The sequence below is a fragment of the Harmonia axyridis genome, chromosome 7 (genome assembly GCF_914767665.1).
Source record: "Harmonia axyridis chromosome 7, icHarAxyr1.1, whole genome shotgun sequence".
Classification (NCBI taxonomy): domain Eukaryota; kingdom Metazoa; phylum Arthropoda; class Insecta; order Coleoptera; family Coccinellidae; genus Harmonia; species Harmonia axyridis.
The window spans coordinates 30,210,450-30,228,443 of NC_059507.1; the positions used below are offsets into that span (position 1 = coordinate 30,210,450).

The following is a 17,994-nucleotide window of genomic DNA, read 5'->3' on the forward strand; positions in this document are numbered from 1 at the left end:
TATGAATGGATACATGAAAGTTTGATTCTGATCTCAAAATATTTAAAATTTCTTCTGAATATAAAGAAAATGAAGTATAAGCATTTGTGTCCAATTTGCAGTGCTCTTAAATTGTTGCATGTTTGGCACTCTGCTTTAATTCACAACTCATTAAGCAAAGCTGCCGAAAGCTCATTACGCGCTCATCAAATAATTAACCACCGCTCGCACCAATTATCATTGATGAAATGACACAAGTCAAAGAGAGGAAGCAAGGTGGAAACGACCACCTCATAACAATCACCAATTAGACCAAGAAACTTCAACCGCCTACGCCATATGCTTCCCGCAAAACTCAATCAAGAAGAAACATCCAAGACGAAAACAAAGACCGATCTACGATCGAGAGCAGAGTAGCAGCGCGTACGGTATCGCTATCTAGCGAGCGGATCCGAAACGATCCCACCTGTTTTACCTGTCACAGGTGCGCACGGAGGGGGAACACTAGCTTTTTGATTAAAAAAACAACAATAACGATTCAACCGCGCCTTGCGACGTACCTCGACAGACAGTCGAAACGGCCATCCTCTTTAACCCTTTCATAGGTGTGCTCGAACGTGTGCCCATAGCGAATGTTTTTGTTTGTAAGCTCCAATGGTCAACAATAGCCTCTGACCGCTTTCAGCTTCCACGTAACGAGTTACAAAGTGTGTAGTTAATCGATACCTAGGCATGATTTAATGCTCTCAGTGCGAAGAATGTTGACGTGATGATGAAACTCTGTGCTTGTTCCAAGTTTGAAGTGAAGAAGAAAACGACCGTTAGCAGCAGCATTAGGCATCTCATCGTTGTATTTAAAATCTTTAAACGGTGACGGATGTCATGAACGTTTTTCGTGTAAGGAAAAAATGTGGCAGTTGACGCTGATTGTGGTTTGTGTTGGCGTTTTGTTTTTCTTGGTTGCCGGTCAAAGTTTGGACAATGTGGAAAATTACGCTACAGATGCGGGTGGAAGACTGACTGAAGATCGTGGTGGAGTCATCTCAGAAGGGGTGGTTGTTCTCAATAGGACTTTTAGCCCTTATTGGCTGACGAACGACATCATTGTTGCGAGGGGGGCTAAGTTGATCATAGAGCCGGGGGTTGTGATAAAAGTTCAACCCCAAGTTGGTATCACTGTTAGGGGAATCCTGATTGCGAAGGTGAGTTTCACACTACACCACAGAATATTTAATTTTCTTATGATTACTCTATTCTTTATGTAGAATGTTACATCTAAAAAAGATTTATAGTTGTAAAAAACCACCGATCTCAACTTTCTTAGCAACACTTTATATCCAAGATGAAAATATCGACCTAACAACCATCTATACTTCATTTTTGCATATGTAGGGATGCATATAAGAGTATTATCCCCTGAAATATGTCATTATCGTATGTTTTTATTGTAAATCTTGAATATTTTGAATATCTTGTACCGTTCAAAACGTTGCTGATACTTTTAGTTTCGCTGAATTTAATTCTTATTTATATTAATAAATCATTATATTGGAATGGAATATTGCACAACTGTTTTAATGCAGGTACTTCAATCCGTCACATAATATAAGATTATAACTTCGAAACAATAATTCTTTGCGGTAAAAATATATTGAAATTATTCACTCAGTTTTTTTTAATACTCAACTCTGAGGACTAATGGATCAGATTACAATGCTTCTAATGCGGTGCACTAATTCACCTTCAAAATTATTCACATTCACATTATAGAATTGAAAATCAAAAAGAATCCAGAGCTTTTCTTGAAGCTTGTAGCTACATACTTGTATACAGAAATTGTACTTGTATGCATGGATCATTCTGATATACATGATATACAGGTTTTCTAAGTTCGAGTGCCATTAGACATATTTGGAGGACTGTCCTATTTGAATTCTGAAAATTGGGATATTCTCTACTGAACTCGAATATTTTTGAGTTCAGAGTATCACCTCCGCTTATATAGGGAATAAAATAATTTTTATAAAAAATGAAATATGATTCAACATTAATTTCTGAATGACTCTTTGCTTCAACTGTTGCATTTTTACAAATATCGATAAAAAAACTGGAAAAATGGATATACCTATGTGTGTGTAGCCAGTATTTTGTTTATTCGACTTAATCTCAATATTCTAAATGTGAACACTCTTCACATTGGTGTTTGAAATATTGCGTTGAAAATTCTGAAAAATATTCGACCTGAATTTTTCTTTAAAATTAGAGTCCTTTCCAATGATTTGCGATAATGAACAAAATACTGTTTACGCATATACCTTTCTTCTTAAATTTTGAAAACTAGTCGAATATAAGAACAGTTGAAGCAGAAAGCTCTTCAAAATTGAATCATATCGGAGAAGAAAAAATAAATGAATATTTTTTTCTAATTTTTAGATTCTAATTTACTCTAAACATAAAGTGTGAAAACTTCAGAGGGATTTAAATGATTCTTAAAATTCGTTATAGGATATAGTAAACGAAAGTGACCCATTAAATCGTATATAAAGACTTCTAACATCAGATACTCAGATATTAGTCACCAGTTGAGTTTTGCATTTTCCAAATGGTGCAATTCATTACATAATGTAAAATATTCATCCTCTATTTGAATTGAGAAGTATTTGTCAGCAATTTCGTTAATCTGAATTAGTTTACGATCATTACGATGACATACTTTCTCGAATTCGTAGTTTCCCTTTCAATCAATAGGTACAAATATTTTCGATAAGAGTAATTTTGAAACTGTAAGTGAGAGAAACAATTTTATAGTTCCAACTTCCAAATAATAACGATCAACGAGATTTTTCAAGGTTGTTAAATCCCAGAAGCATAACGTACTAAGGAAGGAAATATTTATTTGACTCACTCATGAAGAATTCGTGGTTAAAATGAATTTTGTTTCGTCAGTGTGTATTGATAAAAAAAAAAGGTGAAGGTTTAAATTTTCAGGGCATGGGAGGTGTGAACTCTAAATGTATCAGTGGATGATGTCAAGTTTGATGCCTATTTAGAAAGCAATGATATCTTCCTAATAAAAATTCATTGAAAAGATGGTAAAATTTGAAACATTAATTTTTGTAGATTTTTTGTGGATAGTATTTGTTCCTATAAAAAAAATTCCACAGACCTTTTTAGTAAAACTAAATAATTTTCTCAGGAAAACGACAGTTTTGTAGATTTGCAATAGGAAAAGGATCATCGCACCCTTATATCTACGCCACTGGATAATTTTAGCAGGAGGGACTTACCTAATTCGAAACATTACATTATCAAGGATTCCATATCTAAAAATTAGAACAATGAACGAATTTATACTAGAGAAATGAGTAAAAAACATTTTTTTTCTCAAAATTCAACACCCTTTATCTCGAAAACGAAGTTTGTTATATATATTAATATTTATTTATATGAACATTTTTCATGAAAAGAGTTATTCCATCCGACGCCAAAATTATTCAACTAAAATCTGGACCACCCTGTATAGTTCTGTGGTGTTTCTTTTCTCATAATTTTTCATGAAAAGTATTTGGCAAATAATTTTCTTCTGAAAACAAATGTTTTTAACTTATGTAGCTCTTCATCATCGCGTGTTTGTGACAGAATTCAATTCTATTGAGATCTTCTCAAATTAAATATCAATTCAATCAATAAGCAAAGAAAGTTCTCGAATATTTTTTGTCCTATAGCCGTAAGGTAACTCTTCATTCATCAGATACGTTAATATGCAAATTAAAGGTGGATAAAATTCCTCTAACTACCTTCAACACGCTTCATGAATATCTTCAATGAATTTCCTACTCTGACGATCGTTTCTGAAAAATGTGAAAACGATGATTCACAAAAGTATTTGACGTATTATTCTGACTAAGAGAATCGTTATATCCTAGTACTTTGTTCCTCTCGAGTTATCATTGAGCAAATAGGTATTACGTTCTTTTTAATTGGATCACTATGAATCAAGGGAATTGGGCAAGACCTGAGATTAGCCAATTTTTACTATTTGCATCACCAGTACGTGATGAAATGGGTTCATAATGCTCGGAAACACCGTCTAATCATAATATTTTTTCTTGATATTATATGACGTAGATTAAAGCTTGATTTGGGATTTCGTGTGAGACGACTTAGCTAACCCAAAGCTGCATTATTCTTCCGCTAATTGTACCATCCTATGAGTTCTTCTTTAATGGCATCAATTAGAGAAAGGTTGTTGAAGTTCAGATAAAAGTGTGTAGGTAGACATCCGAGACAATTCTAACTAGGAATTATAGTCACTAGTGTATAACGTAGGAGATGAGACAACTATAGAACTAACAGTAGAACTACCTAACCAATTTAAGTGAGTCATATGGTTACTAATGTGATTCATTTGAAATTTAAAAATCGACTCATAATGAGGAAATAATCGAAATCACGATGTGAAGAATGAAATTTTTTTTTGTAAGAAGAATTGAGTTTTTTTTAGATGTTCAAACTTATTTTGCCAAATGTCCAAACCGATGAGTAATTAATTAATTCATGGAAATTTGTTCTTTCCAGTTATTGTGAAAATACCCATTCGACCGAATGAAATTGCAATAGTTCATTGCAAGTGCAATAGTGAAATGAATGTTCATGTGAAATTTCATGATGATTCTATCATTGGGAAAAGGGATTCATCAAGCCAAGTAGCTTGACATTTTATCCAATTACTTGACTTGAAAACCAAGATCGTAAAAAATCACATACTTGAGTTTCACTCGACTTGATTTTAGATATTTATTGCTTGATATGATATCAAGCTACTTGATATTACTTGAGCTTGATATGCACGCGTTGCACGGCATATATTTCTGCAATCTCGTGTGCGCTTAGACTACATAAGGGGATTCCTCGAGCGCCCAGAGATTGAAGCATTCGCCAGTGTAACTTCCTTAGTAGTTTTCTCACATTTCTATGAAATCTATTGGAAGATTTTTGTAGTTTCAGGAATATCTTCCCAAACTTGGCCAAAATGGCCAAGGATTTTTATCAACGCCAACATCTTCAGCTCCTGTTGAAATTCAATTTTCCAGAGCTGCTCTTACAGTTACAAAAACCCGCAATAGGTAAGGCGACAAATCTATAAGATTCCTCATGTGTCTTAGATCCTGGATGGAAAATTATGAAATCATACAAAGCCTGGAGGTTTTTCAATATTAAAAAACCTTAATTTTTATTATTCATTATTTTGATATGATTTAAAGTGATTCAATTCATGTTTCTATTTCCAAAAAGTTGATATTTTAGGTTTTTTCATAGTTTAATAAATGAAAGTGTTTTTTGCAAGATTCCTTCTCATTTTATTATTTTCATATTGATGTGACACTACACAATAAAACTGCCAAAAATCAAATAGCTTGATATGATTTAAGTCCTTGATGAATAAATACTTGACTTGACTTGAAATTGAAAAACTACTACTTGACTTGAAATCATGTCAAGCTCAAGCCAAGTAGCTCGAAAATCAAAATCAAGCCAAACCGTGAATTCCTAATTGGGAGATTGAAAAAAAGTGATATATCAGAATCTACTAGTCGGAATTCATTGGAATTGAGTTACTCAAAAAGGCAGCTGGAGAGCAGATTGATTTCTTTGAAATTTGTTCGGTTATTTGCAGAAAAGGATGTAATTAGCATGAGGACCCTAGAGAGGGCAGGGCATAATGAATAAAATAGTTGCCCCCACTCAACTAAATGGTAATAGTTATTTATAATACAAGTGCAGAAGGCATTGATATTCTTCCACGAGTTCAGAATTCAAAAACGAGCCACGAAGTGGCGAGTTTTGGAATGAACGAGTGGTAGAATGAGCATTCTGTACGAGTATTATACATTATTTTCTCTAATTCATTGCATTGTCATTGAAATTAATGAAATATTTCCATAAATATAATTTAGTGATTTTTGCATTGGTAAATGTTGGTTGGCAGAACTGATTTCTTTAAGGCAAATTGATGAATTGACAGATAAAGCCGTGGCGGAAAGTTCGGAGTACCAACATAGAATAATGAAATATAACCATGAAAACTGTGCGTTTCTGATATATTCTCGCACGATTTTGTTCTACAAGATGTGGAAGAATGAACGGAATAACCACAGAATTAGAGAAACGAACTTCTAAGATCCAGAATTATGAACACTTTTGTATCTTGAAAGAAATAACCGAACTAGACTTTGTAATTATGAAAAAATTTGACGATATTTGGATAGCGAGTTCCATCTCTGAGTTATTGTCTAGACTCTAGAGTCTAGACCTTAGAGTGTGATGGAATGTAAATTATACCTTCATTCTACATTCGGGATTCACCACTGATGTTTTCCTTTCCGGTTAGTTTTACACAGAAGCACCTGCGGTATACCTGTAAAAGATACCTACCGGTCAAATGATTCAACACTTCACTGACTTCAAACCGTGGGGTTCCACAACGAAAATTTTAATAGCATCTCAATTATGCGAGGGGATTATATTGAAAGTTTGTTGGTACTTATTTAAATTGGTAGCAAAATGATGCTAATTATAAAGGTTCGACCAATAGCCTTTCCTAATACAGAGTTTAAATAATCATAAAATATGAAGACATTGTGTTGAATTTTGTTATTCAAAGCCATTTTAGTACTCTTAAATTGGCAAAATCTTGTTTCCCTGATTATTTTAAGACTACGGATTCGATCAAAACGATATTTCGCATTAAAATTGTGTAAATTAACAATTCGAAGAATTTTGAAAAACTTCTTTGTTGATCGTCTCATTAAAACCGTAACCGTATAGAATTCAATCAGAATATCAAGAAAAATGAGTGAAGTACTGAAGTGAAGCTATTACTTTTTCGTTTGTTCATATGCCAATAGCGCCATTGGAGACCACACAACTGTCTTTGAGACCCAATTGTCACAGGAATGAATAAAAAGCTCCTGACTTCCTAAATTCTATGATTCTGGGGAAGCTATCATCACGAAATTTCGCAGGAAACTTGAAATTGTTATGTTTTTATTTATAACAAAACGTGAACCTCTTATCTAGGCAATATTGGCTATTTTTTTCCAATATTCTTTTTTCTATAATTCTGATGTTTTACAGTGCTTGAAATTGTTATTTTATATCACCCAAAATCTCAATGTTGAAAATCTTATTTCACATACAAAAGCAACACATCTATCGAATTTCCTTCCATGAAAGTTTTAACTCTCAAAAAAAAATGTATTTACGGTACCAATTTTTTTACACCATTAATTAGGTAAGTTGCAAGTCCAATAAATGAGCAAAAATAATTGGGGTAGTCATTTAAAAAATATTTATTCACTCTGTATAAATGAATGGCGTCATAAGTAACATTTTTATGCCACAAGGTGGTTAATTGAAAATTAAAATTGATCTTTACCTTACTTTATCCACACACTTTATACAGGGTGAGTCTTTGACTAGTACATATATTTCAACCAAAGATTCCTGAGGTCAAAAGAAAAATTTTTTCCATACCATTTTCCGATCAGAATTTTGTCTTCTAATTTAATGTAGCAGAGATTCTAGAATTGACTGGACTCTCAAGGAATTTTATATTTGGAAAATTTTCTTCACATCAATAATATATGTTCCGAAAATCATTTCCTTTTGATTTCATTCCATTTGCGAGACTTGACTATAACAATTAATTTTTTTTGATGTATTTTTAACAGTCATATCTTTTCAACCGAATCAAATAGGAAAATATGATAAAGGAAAAAAGTTTTTCTCTTGACCTCAGAAATCTTCGGAGGAAATATAATATGTACAAGTCAAAGACTCACCCTGTATATATTTTATGTGAAATAACAACCATAATGTTCATGCCGATTTTCCGGATTACTGTGTCATCAGAACCATATAATTTCATTAAAATTTAATGGGCGCTCAATAAACTTTTCTCAGTACTTTATATACATTTTATCGAGAGGAATATTTTTCGAGAGATTATGGGTTCCCAGTGTTCCCACCACTTCTCAAGTAAATTGTGAGCCATGACCTTTCAAGAAACCGTGAAGCAATTCATTGTTTTCAATTTCGCCAACAAACGCTGAACAGAATGAAGAAAGTACAACGTGAATCTATCTCAGAGGTTACCTCCCTTTCTCCATCCTTGATTTTTTCTCTCCAGTCTGTACTGTTATAGAAGGGATCCATTGTATCATTGTTTCATCCACGGATTCAGTCGGTGAAATTGAAACATAGTTAATTTAGTCTTCTGATATATGGGAGCATATACCATAATATAGCGATTATCAAGTTTACCTATGGAACGTGAATTTCTTTGTTTTCTTAGTTCGTTAATTTGGCCTGACGCTGACGAAGTCACCCACCTAAATCAACAGTTAGTTAGGTCAATTACAAGCAGTGTTTTTAATGGATCTTGCACTTCAGTTCAGTTCCATTAATAAAATATAACGGATGTTTTTCACGACACTCCTGTTCAAGAGGGCATTGGCGAAGAATATATTTTCAAAATTGACCACAAAAGATCAAAGCACCTGTTTCATTTAATTTTCAACTAATTTCACTTGATGATTACTGTTCAAATACCTTTCTTACTTAAACTTTTTACGAGAACCATGAAATTTCTAAAATGGCAGGGAAAAGAGAATTGCCCAAAGAAAAATTAAACTTTTCATTCCAAATAATAAACTTTTTTGAAACTTTGAAATTGAAAAAATTATCGTAACTGAATGTCAGTATGAGTAGGGGAAATGTGGACAAAATGACATACTGTTTTGTTTTTCAACAATATATTTTTAGTTATTGCAATAATATTCACATTTTGGTGCTAAATACTAACTTTGGTTAATTGTTTTTGAGTATTATAAGCTGAAAATTGAATTAAACTCTAAAAAAATAAAAGATATAAGAAATTATTTCAACTTTTAACAAAATCTATTTTGTCCGTATACTAAGGACAAAATGACATACTAGTAAGAGACATAATGACAAACATAATATTTGAATGCAAAGTTCAAAAATATGAAGGTTTTGGTTCTCGAGACAGTAGCATACGATGTATAAATAAGTCCTGTGAAAACACTGCCTTCAACGCAGCCACTGCTCACCAGGTATGAAACGAAAAAAACGTCATTGCAATAAACGCAGGGGCAGTCATCGACATCTTCATTTTTATTGTTAATTTGAAACGGTTCAGTGTCGAATTCTTCATCGTCAACGACTTTTTTATTTTTCAATGGCCTTGTTTTTTTTACCACAGGGTTGTTTTATCATTCAATGATGTTTTAGTAATTTCTTGTTTCTTCTTCTTGGGTGGAATGGTCGCAACAGATTTAGCCTTGGTTTTGTCAAAATAAGGCGTTAACGTGCATTTGCGAGCTTCTGGCTTTCTTATGCCTTGTCACTGAGGAAGTGGTGAAAGAATTTCATTAGGAAAGAATATCGTATTTTTCACAAGTTACATACCAGAATTTCACGTTATAGCACGTATGGTACGTGCAAAATGAGTTCAAAACAACATGAAAATGAGCTCATTGTGAAAATCAATCAACAAAATTCCATATTATTTCCAAAAATATACCTTCTTGACATGTATCGGACAAAATGACATACTATGTCGTTTTGTCCATCAGGATAGTATGTCATTTTGTCCGATATATACTCCGATATTGAAGCATAATTTCAAAATAAAACTTATATCCATCTTGAAACTTATACATATTACGTCATAACATTACCAACAAGAATACATTAAAAAAACAACGAATATCGTAATGACACTCTCCAGAAGCAATTCTGAAACCAAGTGAACAAAAAAAATTCAACCGACGTAAACACATTTGTAGCTATTGCACCAGTGAAACAGACAGTGGGATGTCAATTTCTTTGCAAGATTGCCATCATCACTAGCAGAAACTGAATCACTGTGAAACCCCGAGCTATACGGTACCACTTTTGAAAAAATTTAAAAGTTCATTTTGTCCGCATTTCCCCTATGACGTGTGACCTCCCCTAGCTTTGATAATAGATTCCAAAGGTCTTCGCATGCTGGTGATGAGAATATTCTCTTGTGAATAATCTCCCATTCAGGACGAAGTGCTTTACGTAGCTCTTGTAAATTAATGGGCGATAGAGCCATAGTTCTGACTCGCCTTCCCAGTTGGTCCCAGATGTTCGATGAAATTCAGGCCAGAACTTCGTGCTGGTCAGCTGAACCTTGAAGTTCCAACCACATTCAAGTATGCTGTCACTATTCGAGCAGTATGTGGGAGTGCTTCGTCATGTATAAAAATTCCCTGCTCTCCCAGAAATGATAGATATGGTACAACATGGTTCATAAGAGTTTTCTCTATGCACCTTACTGCTGTTAAAGATCTATTTATAAAAACCAACTCTATGCGGCCCCCTAAGACCCACCTCCTTAGATCCTAACAGATCCTCCACCGAATGTATCTCGCTCCTCTATACAGGCATTGGCGTATATTTCTCCTGAACGTCTATAAGAGTGTCTGCGACCATCATCTCCTCGAATGCTGAATCTGGATTCATCAGAAAACAGTACCTTGTGCCTTGGCCCACTGAGCTTCCAACCAGTTTATGTGATCTTGTGCAAACTGAAGACCCGATGCTCTCTGAGAAGTTCTGGACTTGCTGCTGGTCTGTATGGTGGTAAATTCGATTCTGAGAAACTTCACTTCACTTTACTTTACTTAACGTACCTCCATCAATCGATTTCGAACTTCAACAGCAGTAAAATGGTGATTTCGAAACTTGTGGAAACCATGAGTCTGTCATCAACGATGTGTACCGTCTTTTTCAAGATCCAGGTTTTCTGATCAGCCTGCCTGCCTCCTGATGCCTCATCAATATTCTCTGGACTGTAGATTTAGGCTAACATTCATTCTTCTAGCAAGAGATCTCTGGCTCAATTCATTTTCAATAAGTGGCACTATTCTCGCACAATCTTCAATTGGTGAAGGAAATGTTTCTTAAAGAGATTGGAAAACAAACTTTTCAATTACTAATCTTGAACGCAACTGATACCTGTACGGTGAATTTATCGTGAAGAATTATTCCAAGATAGTTTCTCTTATCGAGTTTTTTTAGCCCATAAATCTACATTTTGCACATATTTAGTTTCTAATGAAAAACAGTGTAAAATCTTAGTGATCCTTTTTCTGCTCGGTAGTGTATATGCAGAATATGATTGTACATAAATTGTTGGAGAATAAAAGGTAATTTTACATTTTTTATTGTCGATGTCTTGTATCGTCAATTGTTGCAATTCTTGGTTTTGTTATATGCAAATTAATTGGGGGGAAATCCGAAATTAACCTCTTTTCAATTCGAATCACTTAATGAATAATCTTTCAAAGAATTTTTCTGACTAACATTATTCTTCATTTACCAGAACCACAACTTAAATGCCACCGAATAACAATAATTAAAATTATTCTCACGGTAAGTTTAAATGTGTTCAAGCTATAGGATGAATGCAAAAAATGCAATTTTTGCAATAATAATATAAATTACATACCAAGCTGGGTATTCAATGAGAATTGTTTCAAGGTGATTAAATCTTGTTATTCCTTCAACAGTAATCATTAATATTTTGCACTTTCTGTGTGAGTCATTGGAAATGAAACCGTATTTCAATAAAAATTTTTGTTGAACCATTAAAACTATTTGAAAAAAGATCTTTCAATAATTTACTATCAAAAGTATCAAATAAGTTAAGGTAAATATTATCTAGCATAGGCAGAATACCCTCAATGATTTTTGAAGTATGAAAATCAAGAGAATCAGAGATTGAATTTAAAACAAATCATGAATGATGTATTAGATTCAGTGTACGTTTATGAATTGGGAAAGGTTAACTGTTAACACTATGAATCTTCATTAATAGTACATTTTTTCTATAATTATCCTAGATATCAACACAACGATCAAAGAAATCTACATACTGGACATGTTATGATATGAGTCAATATTATTAAATGATTCATAGGTCTTCTAATACAAAGTTATTCATATCACTGTGATTTGATTTATTTACCTTATTACAACTAGTAGTTTATAAAATGGTAACATCGTAAAAAAGGTGTACTGACCTCAATATAGTAATTGTTGGTTCTTTCTTGTTATCATTTCCGTTTTAACGCTCTAACAGTTCTGTTGATATTGTTATCGGATTTTAAATGAGGTACATACATTGTACAAATTGCTTTATCTCAGTATAGTTTGTTTCAGGGGATGTAACGTATGATAAAAAAAGCTCATCGTTTGTTTGAACTTAAATTCTCTGGAATTCTTTGAGATTTGATGTGAGGAAACGTTGGATGAAATAATCAGTTCATCCGTTCTATCATATCTACAATATAATTGTTATCTTGTTTTTCATCTAATTAGTTTCCCAAGTAAATATAATCGCTTTATCGATTATCAGTCAATTTCGTATACGTATATTATTGGTAATCTGATGTTTTGTTTGTACAGCAGTTGCAAAATGTTTCTTGAGTAAACCTTATTGATTGTGTAGTTGAAAAAAATCATCTTTATTATCTATAACTCTTCTAATAGTGCAAGGTGGATTTTATCTCAGAGGAATTTATGTCAAATACTGTTATTATCAGTGTTTCTTGTTGATATACCTAATACCCAACAAGGATAATACCTAGTAATTCAAGCTAGCATTTTTTTAAATGAATGAACTAGAAGGAAGCGTCTTGTAATTAGTACAGAGTGTCCCAAATTCTATGCTCACTGAAAGCATCTCGAAAACTATAATACAATTTCATGCTGATGCTTAATCAGAACAATAGAAAATTCAACAAGAATATCGAGAAAATATTACCCCATATTTTCGTGACCACAAAACCGACGGAGATGAGATTCCAATGTCTATAGGATATAACAACACCAAGTTGCAAGTGCAAAATTTCAAGCCATAATATTGGAATATTGAAGGAGAAAAACATCTGATTACAGATTCGACCGGCTCCAGATTGAGCGTCGATGAGAAGAATAACCACTTCAAGCTTCGTGCAAAAGGTGGTCTTAACAGCATAATCAGAATCATAGAAAATTCAAGAAAAATATTGGAGAACAAAAATCTAATATTTCAGTGACAACAGACCGAGTTCAAACTTTGCGTGAATATATAGAATATCAATTCCAAGCTTAGTTCAAAATTTCGTGTCAACATTGGCTTCAGAACCATAGAAAATTCAAGTATAATATCGAAAAAATGAGCAAAGCACTATAACATGAGGTCACAAGCTTTTGAGAGCTCAAACATTTATGTGCCAATGGCAATCTTAAAGACTATAATATATGTTGTATATCTACATACAGTTTCGCAGCTCATTTTTATAGATAGATAACTGTTCTTTATTGGTATGATCAAATGGCTCATTTTTATATTTAACATGCATTCCAGTTGATTGATTCATAACTAGGCATTTTAGCAAACCAACTTTATTGTATCAAAGATACTTCTACTTTTAATGAAAATGTTGCTGTAATAATTTGAGTCCATAATTTCACTGAAATTACTAGTATGATGATGAAAGTTATATATTTTCAGAGTTTTAATTCAATTTGATTATTTCCTATGTTGATAAGAGTCTGATGTTGGTTTCTGAATTAAGATAGGAATGGGATTATGAGTACCAAGTGACAGAAGAATTGACCCACAACGTCTTCAGAGTTGGTTTATGCTCGAAAAAAATACCATTCTGTTCCCCATATTCTATATTCAATGCATAATAAACCACATACAACACAATTGAATGCACGTAAAGGATGATTTATGTTGATATTTACCGTACTTTATCACTTCTTCCTCTAACAGACTTCTTGAATCCTTAGATTCTGATGTGGTTGGCACCACTCTTCATCGTGTCTCTGTGCCATTGACCTATAGAGTCGTGGTACCTTTTCACCTGGAAGGATTTAACTTCAACGTTGGTTAAATGCTTGAGAGAATTATTGGTGTACAATGAAATAAAACTCTACGAGATCTGCTCCAATTATTTGAACAAGCGTAAAGCGTGATTGTATGGTTTCTTCATATACACGAAGATATTTGTGAAAGTCATACTAAGAATTTGAATGATCCGATGAATTCAGACTGATATTTATCATAAACACTGGTAGAAAAATGTGTATCTTCTTGTACCAATTATCAATTGACTAGTGAAATAATTTCATTCTATTTTGGGGTTTCAACTCTTCAATATTCACTCGAAATATTGTTCAAAAAATAACAAATTATCGTTGATTATTTGTAATGTAATTGAATGGAATTTGGTGATTGATAAGTGCTATTTTCTATTTCAAAGAATGTTCAGTTCGGAATTCCACAGAAAGAATTCCGAAGATCATAAGTTTTTTTTTTCAACAACTTTTAAAAAAAATCAAAGTTCAAATGAGTTCAGCTGTAATTTGGAGAAGTTCTGAAGAATATTATATTCTGCATTGAAAAACAAGGATTTTATGTAGGCTGGTTTTCTGCTTCACAACCTTGCAAAATAAAATGTTCTGTTATGAGAAAATGAGAGAAATACTAAGATTTTTGCACGCTAGCTATTGTAAGTTTTTGAAGAAATTTGGCTTTGAAAGTCAAACCATTATTAGATTTCTGCCTGATTCTGACAATAATTTTAGATATATTATTGGGAATTTGGCTGGATTTCTGTTTAATTCAACTCCAGATCTGGCAATCTGCTCTAAAAATATCGAGCTTTTGAGTTTTTTTGGAAATGATTGTGTTCCTCAATTGCTCAAAATAACATGCTTAAGTAACCTAACCATAGAAAACTTGATACTCAATTTTCTCGAGAAATTGGAATCACCTGTGAAATGAGTATTTTACATAGCCACCGAGTGGAAAATGTGCTTCGCAGCTGAAGAAAATTCGATGTGACAGCTGGCTTTGTTCTCGTGTTAACTGAATTTTACTAGGATGGAGATGCAAATCCAGATGCAAAATACCCCATAATACCACATAACGTGCCTCAAGAGAGGTCCCAAATGTTATGCGAGCCTAGAAATAGCTAAATTTGGATCTTCTTCAAAACTCTCAAAGCATCAGCACCATTAGCAATAGATTCGGTCGATCGATGATAAAATAATGTGCCTTAAGTCACTAGTAATAGATTCAGTTTCTTCGTTTTTTTTTACCGTCTTTACAATTGTACACTCAGTTCTCACAATTTTCGCACGTTTAGCAGTAAATAAACAATCCATATTGTTGAATGGCTAATCTTCAACTAAACATATTACGCTTTGGTCGTTTGACATATGTCATTGAAACAGGGCTTTAAAATCCAGACCTCGACATGGATCTAACCTAACCTAACCTAGTACATCAGTACCAAATCATGTGTAGGAGGCAGTTGCTTGTATTTTGAGGGGTTCCCATGTAATTATCCAAATGGCGATGACAAACTAATGATCTCTTCACCTTATGTTGAAGATACCCTCTTTGTAGATCGCTAGTTGCTTCTTGGAGTGTAAAATGAAGTCACTTCCAATAGAGTTTACACTTGAGCTTAGTGAGTCATTGGGAGCTGTAGACTTTGGGCGATTGGATCAATAGGTGAGGAAATTGAGAAATGCTTCTTTTTCTTGAGATTAATGGTTCTTTTCTGCTTGTATAAGATATATCTAACTTGAATACTTTATCATCGTTAATGATCAATATATTAGAAATGAATAAATTAATTGAATGAATCCCTCTTTCAATATCAGAGTTCTTTTTACGATAGCACATTCTAATATTTATCGATGCTTTCAATCTTACATTCTTATTGAGGAATCAAGAGGTGAAATATCTGCTAAGACGGAAACATATTATCGTCCTCATTAACAAACCCAACAGCTCTTTGTTCAAATGTTTTCACCCATCCAAAGTAAAAGAGTAATCATAATAATAATGAACGTCTGGCTGAATCATTTTTCTGGAGCTTTCATTTCTTACTCAACTTTTGTGGAGCAATTACACAGAGTTTCCTCGGTGCTGTTCTAGAGGAAGTGTGTAACAAGCGGAAAACGATGGTAGGAAATGCTTCGAGCGGAGGAAACGCTGAAGATTTCGGAATGTAGAAGATTGTATCATTTCACCAGCAATTGAACACTATCGTTCAAAGTAACGCTACGCTTTCTTGCGTGAAAGTTCCAAGGTCAATAAATTGAGTCATAACTTGTTTCAGTTATATGGTTATGTTGTATGATGGAGGTATCTATAGATATGTTATAATGATTTGATGTAATTTCGTTTTTTTTTCTAGGGGAATAGAAGTAGACTTGCTGGATCATTCATATACGCGGCAATAGGCAATTATGGCAAATTCTTTGTGCTCTGTCGGAGTTCAATTATATTGATTCATATCCTTTCATGCACTAATGAGCTGGAAGGAAATAATTCGTTGAGAAAATCTCAAACGTTACAAAGATTCGAACAATGTTTTATTTATAGTCATGATCCAAGATCGTTTAGCCATTTGTGCTTTTATAATAACCAAAATTAAGACAATATTGTGCCAAAATGTTATATCTTTATGATATATACGATTTTTGTCTTGAGATAAATTCCAAAATTGACAAAATATTAAAAAACCTACCAAAACTGTATGAATTGAGTTGATAAACTGTTAACAAATTGAATAACTGAATTAACATGAAGACAGACGTACGTTTCGCAATTTTTGAATTGTTAATACAATTTTTTCCTTGTCAGTATCTTCTAATTTAAAAACTCACTGAATTTAGCAACTCAAGACTTGTATATAAGTATACTTCACAAAAATTGCAGTTGAGGAATCGTAAGTTAACTGAAAGGAACTGTTTATCTACTACGGGTTTAAAGAGCAAACATTTATAACAGTCATAGATTTCCTCTCTAACTCTTCTCCATGAAATATAAATACAAATCAACATTTACAATTGAACAAACAATTTAAGAAATTTTGGTTGATGTTGACTCTTAATCAATGAATGCTTAATTCACCTTATTGTTTTGTCACTAAGATTACTTTGGGAAACGAATTCTCAACCATTTCAAGGTGTCCTTTTTGCTGTTATTACTCTAGAGGGTTTTCCAATAAGTTGTTTCATTTTATATTAAAGAAAGAAGTATATTTTCAGAGAAATCAATGACTGTTCATCTCATTGTATGCCATTAATGATGGAAAACGATATCAGCCAAATTTCTGTCAATTTTCCATGATCAATTCGCACATTTTCGACTGTATGTCCTCGATAATTTCACTAATTCCATTATTAAGGTCTTGAATCGATTGTGGATCAATGACAAAGATCTTTCACGTGTTACTGAAAAAAAGGCTAAAGGTGTTAAATCACAAGATCTCGGTGGCCAATTTTGATCATAACACGGCCAGGAAACTTTTCATAGAGATGCTGCGATTATTTAGTTGTTTGTGTGGCACGTAGCGCCGTCTTGTTGAAAATGAACGTTGTCCACATCAATATCTTCTAATGTATCAAATGTCGTTTGTGGAATGCCTAGTTCCCAAGATCGACAAGAATCGTCAACACTACGGGCTACAGAAGCCATTTTAGCAGATTTTTTCACCAGTATTGTAGTGAATTATAACAACTTCAATGCATTATTGAAGGGTGTATCATTCCATTTTAACTAATGACGTAGTTTGTATTTGTCAAATGTCAAAAGACGACAGCTTCAACAGTGAAATCTGCCCAGATAGCGGGTTATTCGAGATGAAACCTCTTATTGGAATATTCTGCATTTAAAAGAGTAAATAGATCTATTAGATTTCGATTAAGCAGTCTAATCATGTTAGTTGTGATATTGTAGACTCCAGAAAACAAATAAGAAAATCCGTCCAGTAAGCAGAGCTTTCCTTGATACTGAATGAGAGAAATTATTTTGTGTTAGAAAGAGGACATAATATGTTAAACTGTTTGTCTCAATCCAAATACAACTGGTTGTGTTGCTTTTAATAA

At 33.2% G+C, this 17,994-nt stretch overlaps 1 protein-coding gene across 2 annotated transcripts in view; it reads left to right on the plus strand.

Annotated features, from left to right (window-relative positions):
• The first annotated feature begins 499 nt into the window (after nucleotides 1-499).
• Nucleotides 500-17,994, plus strand: part of LOC123684865 (protein bark beetle) — a 31,802-nt gene continuing 14,307 nt past the window's right edge. For both annotated transcript variants that reach the window (XM_045624357.1, XM_045624358.1), the window contains exon 1: nucleotides 500-1,181. In XM_045624357.1, the coding sequence (XP_045480313.1) occupies nucleotides 888-1,181 (294 nt within the window). In that variant the 5' untranslated portion in view covers nucleotides 500-887. The remainder of the gene's footprint in view (nucleotides 1,182-17,994) is intronic.